General features: G+C 42.7%; 1 protein-coding gene across 1 annotated transcript in view; it reads left to right on the forward strand.

Moving 5' to 3' along the window:
* The first annotated feature begins 165 nt into the window (after positions 1–165).
* Positions 166–5,525, forward strand: part of CDC23 (cell division cycle 23) — a 12,661-nt gene continuing 7,301 nt past the window's right edge. The window contains exons 1-9 of the mRNA XM_026063292.1: positions 166–300; positions 385–457; positions 1,434–1,571; positions 1,860–1,902; positions 2,263–2,368; positions 2,478–2,610; positions 4,247–4,424; positions 4,514–4,611; positions 4,881–4,973. Coding sequence (XP_025919077.1) covers positions 182–300; positions 385–457; positions 1,434–1,571; positions 1,860–1,902; positions 2,263–2,368; positions 2,478–2,610; positions 4,247–4,424; positions 4,514–4,611; positions 4,881–4,973 — 981 coding nt within the window. The 5' untranslated portion in view covers positions 166–181. The remainder of the gene's footprint in view (positions 301–384; positions 458–1,433; positions 1,572–1,859; positions 1,903–2,262; positions 2,369–2,477; positions 2,611–4,246; positions 4,425–4,513; positions 4,612–4,880; positions 4,974–5,525) is intronic.

Below are 5,525 nucleotides of genomic sequence, written 5' to 3' on the forward strand. Positions count from 1 at the left end.
CGCTGCGCTACGCGGCCAGAGCGCGCCCTCGCGCCAAGCAGCCAATCGGACGCCCCGGGTTCAGCGCGCCTGTTTTGATTGGGAGCGAGGCTTCGCGAGACCGCCCAATGAGGAGGCCGCGTGTACAGCGCGAGGCTGCGCTCAGTGTGCGGGGCTGCCATTGGGCGGGGCGCGCGGCAGGATGGCGGCGGCGGCGGGGCTGAGCGGCGGCGACTTCTCCGACCTGCGGGAGATCAAGAAGCAGCTGCTGAGCGTGGCGGAGCGGAGCCGCGAGCGCGGGCTGCAGCACAGCGGGAAGTGGTGAGCGCGGCGGGCGGGCGAGCGAGCGAGCGGGCGGGCGGGCTGCCGGCGGGCTCTGTGCTGATGGCGACTCTCTCCTTGCAGGGCCTCCGAGCTGGCCTTCGCCCTGGACCCGCTGCCGCTGAGCGAGCTGCCGCCGCCGCTCGCGCTCACGGAGGTACGGCCCGGCCCTCCCGGCCGTGCCGGGGGCGGTGCCTGTTGCCGGCCGGGCCGTGCCGGGTCGGTTCGGTTCGGTTGYCGCCGCCGCCTCGCGGTTCGTTGGGCGCTCGGGGAGGAACTGCCGCTCCCCCGATGGCAGGGATCTCCGGCCGTTTCTTAAACCTACCTAAAACTAAGCAAAGCGTGCGAGTAATCTTTTTAAAAGCTTCTGTGAAGGAGGCTGTTCAAAGTGCAGTTTCTTTCGTAACGGTCTTAAATCCTTTCCATTATATACACTTTTTAATAGGGTGGACAGAATTGAGCACATTTTCCCAGGTGACAGCACTCCATTTTGCATATTGCTGTGGTGCCCTAAGTGAGATATTCTGCAAGCCAAACTTTTGAAGTTATGCTGCTTAATTTTTATTTGTTCATCTTTAATAAAGATTAAAAATCATTGTAATACAAATTAGATCATACTGTTAAACTTTGATCCTTAAAACATGTGAGAAATCAGTTTTGTCTCCATCCACATATCCATAGAAGGGCTATAGGACTTTCAGGCATACTTCTGCTTTGTTATATTACAGTAATGTAACTTGTCATAAATGCATCGCAAAGCATGGTTATGAATATATTTATGCCTATAAATTAGCAGGCTAATGTTGTTTGCTATGGAATTCCTGATTACGTTTCTTACTTGTGGTCATTCAGGCTCACTGAACAGCTATTTCATGCCTTCTGGTGGCTTGCCATTTTGGAGTGCCATGGTCTACTTTAAATGTTTCTGACCAGTCTGTACTTTTTATTTGAGAACTAGGAATTTGATTGCATGAGGGAATGGAGAGACTATCAAATGGTACTCAAACTATCTTTGAGTGTGAATAAGCTGTATTTTTACCTTTCTAAACAGTTTATTTGATATATTCCTAACTAGATGATTTACCTAAAGCATGCCAGATTCTGAGGTCTTGAACTTGTCTTTGTCTCTGCAGGAGGATGCTCGTGATTTGGATGCCTATACGTTAGCCAAGTCTTACTTCGATCTAAAGGAATATGACAGGGCCGCATATTTTCTGCGGGGCTGCAAGAGTCAGAAGGCTTACTTCTTGTATATGTACTCTAGATACCTGGTAAGACAGATGGAAAAACTCCCTTTACCGCAGAACTCATCTGCTTCCCTCCCCTCCCTTGTCTAAAACCTGGCATACCTTAGTCTTCTATCCTGTTCCAAATGACAGTATAGAAAGCCAAATTATATGGGGGGAGTTTTGTGGGGGTTTTTTGGTTTTCTAACTGAGCCAAGTAGAATCGTCTGTGGCGCTCTTGAAAACTCAGTTTAAATGCTGCTACCAGAATTGCAGGAAACCTAAGGAATATACTACTGTAAAGTAAGCTTGTTTTTCTTCTGTTTTCCACAGTCAGGAGAAAAGAAGAAGGATGATGAAACAGTGGATAGTTTGGGTAAGGCTCTGGTGTCAAGGAACACAAGACAATTTAATGAAGCTTCCGGTAATGCCTCTTCATGCAAATCATTTCAGTTTTATGGCTTGCACCTTGATTTTTGGATAGTGCACTTTAACATAGTTTGCTTTCACTCTCAATTCATTGGCTTGACACAGGTTACAGATTTTCATCCTGTAGTTCTTTTTTTAAAGCAGGCGATTAGACTTAAAGATTTTCTTTTAAAAAGAGAAAAAAAATCAGAGGGTGGTAAGCTTTCAGGTCATGCCAGTGATGGACTCTGAATGAACCCTTGACTTCACAATTATTGTGATAAGAATCTTGGTTGAAAGTTAGCTATTTGACTTTCTCTTCATGCAGGACCTCTGGAAAAAGGGCAGGTAAAAAACGAAGCTCTTCGAGAATTAAGAGTAGAGCTTAGTAAGAAACACAAAGCACGAGAACTGGATGGATTTGGCCTTTATTTGTAAGTGTCTGCATATATTTCTAATGTATTCATGTATACTTATATGGGTGCACAGAGTATATCCCTCTGATAACTTGGTAGCTTTTCTACTTGGTAACTTTTTCTGCAGGTATGGTGTTGTGCTGCGGAAGCTGGACCTGGTGAAAGAAGCCATAGATGTATTTGTTGAAGCTGCTCATGTCTTACCTTTGCACTGGGGAGCCTGGCTGGAACTTTGCAACTTGATCACAGATAAAGAGATGGTAAAAACTGGGAAATATCAAGATGTGATAATAAATTCCAGGGTCTAACCAGATTCAGTAACTGATGGATTAGTTGTCATAAGACTGGTGTCACCCACTGCTTTATTCTCCTGTGAGACTCTGTCAGGCAAGGCAACCCAAGACTGTAAATTGTGTTGTTGAAGTGTCTTTTTCTGCAATTGCTTGCCATGCTGTAGTCCAAGAATCTTTATTACAGCCAGGGCTAACTTCTCCTCATTCACCCATCTAATGGTTTAAGAAATGGCTAATTCACACATTCTGAAATAGTTGTCAGCTGGGTTATTGCCCCGTAAGGAAGATCCTCCTTATTTTTTTTTCTTTTCTAAGTATCTGGTTCTGGTTTCACAGTTGCTAAGCACTTTTGGTGGTGGCCTGAAAGTATGTATGAAATCACTATGGRTAGCATTTTTGAATGACCGAAAGTTTGTGCTTTTCTTGTCACTCTTGTGCCAATTATATGTAATGATACAAATCCTTTGGTAAACAGCCAGTCAACCAAATAAGCCTTTAATAAGGCTGTTCCTACATTATTAGCAAGTACAGTATAGTAGGCTTGAATCTATAGTGAGAAACAGTTGTATCTGGAGACCTGATATTCACACTGTACGTGATTTGGGGAGCTTACTTTGAACTAGCTGTAATCTGTTTTTGTCGCTTAGACACCTATTAGTAATGGGAGTGCATCTCTGAGTTTAGTTTCATCCTCAGAGAATGTAGTTTACATCCTCTGATACAGCTCCATGATGTGAAACAAAGTATGATAGTGGGGATGGTTGAGAAATTCACTTCAGAAGTGCAGTTCTCATCCAAACTAAAAAAATTACATAGATGTGTCCTTTGTCAAATACAAAGCCACACATATGAAATGAAGGAGTGTATCAAATAACTGAACTCAGATATAGAAATAGAAAATTTTGTCTTTATGCGTGGGATTTATGCAACCACTCCTGGAATTCTCGCTCAATTCTGGCTGGTAGAATACTTTAAAAAGTAGAGGGGGAACAGAAGAGAGCCTTATGGATTTGTGGAAAAAGGTGAATGTATTTCTGGTGAGATTATTTAAAGCTGTGTTCATTTGGCTCATCAAAAATAGTGATTTGATTTTTTTGATGTTCAAATATGGGAGAAAAATACTGTCTTCCGAAGGACATTTGAATTTAGTGAAGTAAGGCCAGTAGCTGAAGCAGAAGCCGGGTGCTGTCAGGTTTGAAATAAGACAATCATTTTTTCAGTTATTATTGAAATCGCAGAAGAATTGGAGTCATTTCATTTGGTCAGTCATGGGAGTACATAGGGAGTGACTAAATGTGATTCTGTGATTCATATTGTACCGTTCTTTAGACCAGATGTCTTAGTGCTCCTTTCTTGTTTCAATATTCTTAATTTATAGGCATCATTTAGTCTTTCCTGTGGAAGAACCTGATATTAATTCTTGGTCCTAATACAGCTCTTTCATAGCTGTTGTTATGGCCTAAGAAAAAGATTATGGGAAAGTCTCTTACCTCAAGACCATCTGCTAGATCATGGGAGGGAAGATAATGGATTCTGTGCCACGGGTGGCTCTTAGAATACTACTGATTGTCATCTCTTCCTCCTCTTCTTTGGTTCTTGCTAGTTGAAGTTCCTGTCCTTACCAGATACATGGATGAAAGAGTTCTTTCTTGCACACATTTATACAGAGCTGCAGCTGATAGAGGAGGCTCTGCAGAAGTATCAGAGTCTCATTGATGCAGGATTTTCCAAAAGCACTTACATCATCTCTCAGATTGCAGTTGCCTACCACAACATCCGAGGTCAGTGATACTTACTAGTAGGAGTGAGCCTCTTGATGCAAACTTAGCATTTGTAGTTCTTGTTCTCACATCTGCTGTTCCTTGTTCAGATATTGACAAAGCTTTATCCATCTTTAACGAGCTAAGAAAACAAGACCCTTACAGAATAGAAAACATGGACACTTTCTCCAACTTGCTGTATGTTAGGGTAAGCACCTTTTGTGTTGCCTATGCTATGTTATATATCATGCTAATATTTATCAGAGGTATCATACCTATTGGCAAAGCAGCTGTTGTTAACTAGCCTTTCTGAAGATAGTCTTTCAGCCTTTTTCTGCCTCCTACCACTCCATGAAATAGATGCCAGGTATGCATTGCTGACCCCCTAGGTTTTCTTCCATCAGAAAGTGTAATGTGCTCCTTTCCTCACCAGTTTCATTTCTCTGTTTCACCAGTTTCATTTCTCTGTTTCACTAGAGCATGAAGCCTGAGTTGAGCTACCTGGCTCACAATCTCTGTGAGATAGACAAGTATCGTGTGGAGACCTGCTGCGTAATTGGTGAGAGCCAGCTCTGTTACTTGTTCTTATTATGCTGTCTGCAGACTGTGGGAGGACATCTTAATAACCCTTATGAAAAGGATCTACCAGCAAGGCTGTCAAGACCACTTTGAGCGTGGTCTCACACAGCCTAAAAATGCAGGCAAAATGACAGAGTACCCCTTTCCATCATCTCTCTCTGAAAAAGCTACTGTAATATTGTCAGTGCAAAGAGGAGTTGAAGAAAGCCTTATGAAGACCCATGTAGTGCATAATCCCTTTAGTTATAGTCCTGAAACTCCAAAAGAAATAGTTCTGCCTCAGGTCTGGGAAATTCATTCATTAGATCATGAAATAAGCTTTCAAGGCAGAGGGATGGGATCTTAATTGATTGGTGCAACTAAAAAGGATTTGACGAGAGCACTGGAGAACAGGCTCCTGTTAGGTCTCTTGAGGCTTGAATCATACCTGCCTTTAATAGGTCTCTTTATAAAATTTTAAGTTAAAAGGTAGTAGATAATATGTCTTCCATCTGTTTTCTATTTCTCTGCTGGTTTTTGTCATTTATTTGTTTAAATTTTATG

Source organism: Apteryx rowi, unplaced genomic scaffold, assembly GCF_003343035.1.
Source record: "Apteryx rowi isolate R43461 unplaced genomic scaffold, aptRow1 scaffold_2, whole genome shotgun sequence".
NCBI classification, from domain to species: domain Eukaryota; kingdom Metazoa; phylum Chordata; class Aves; order Apterygiformes; family Apterygidae; genus Apteryx; species Apteryx rowi.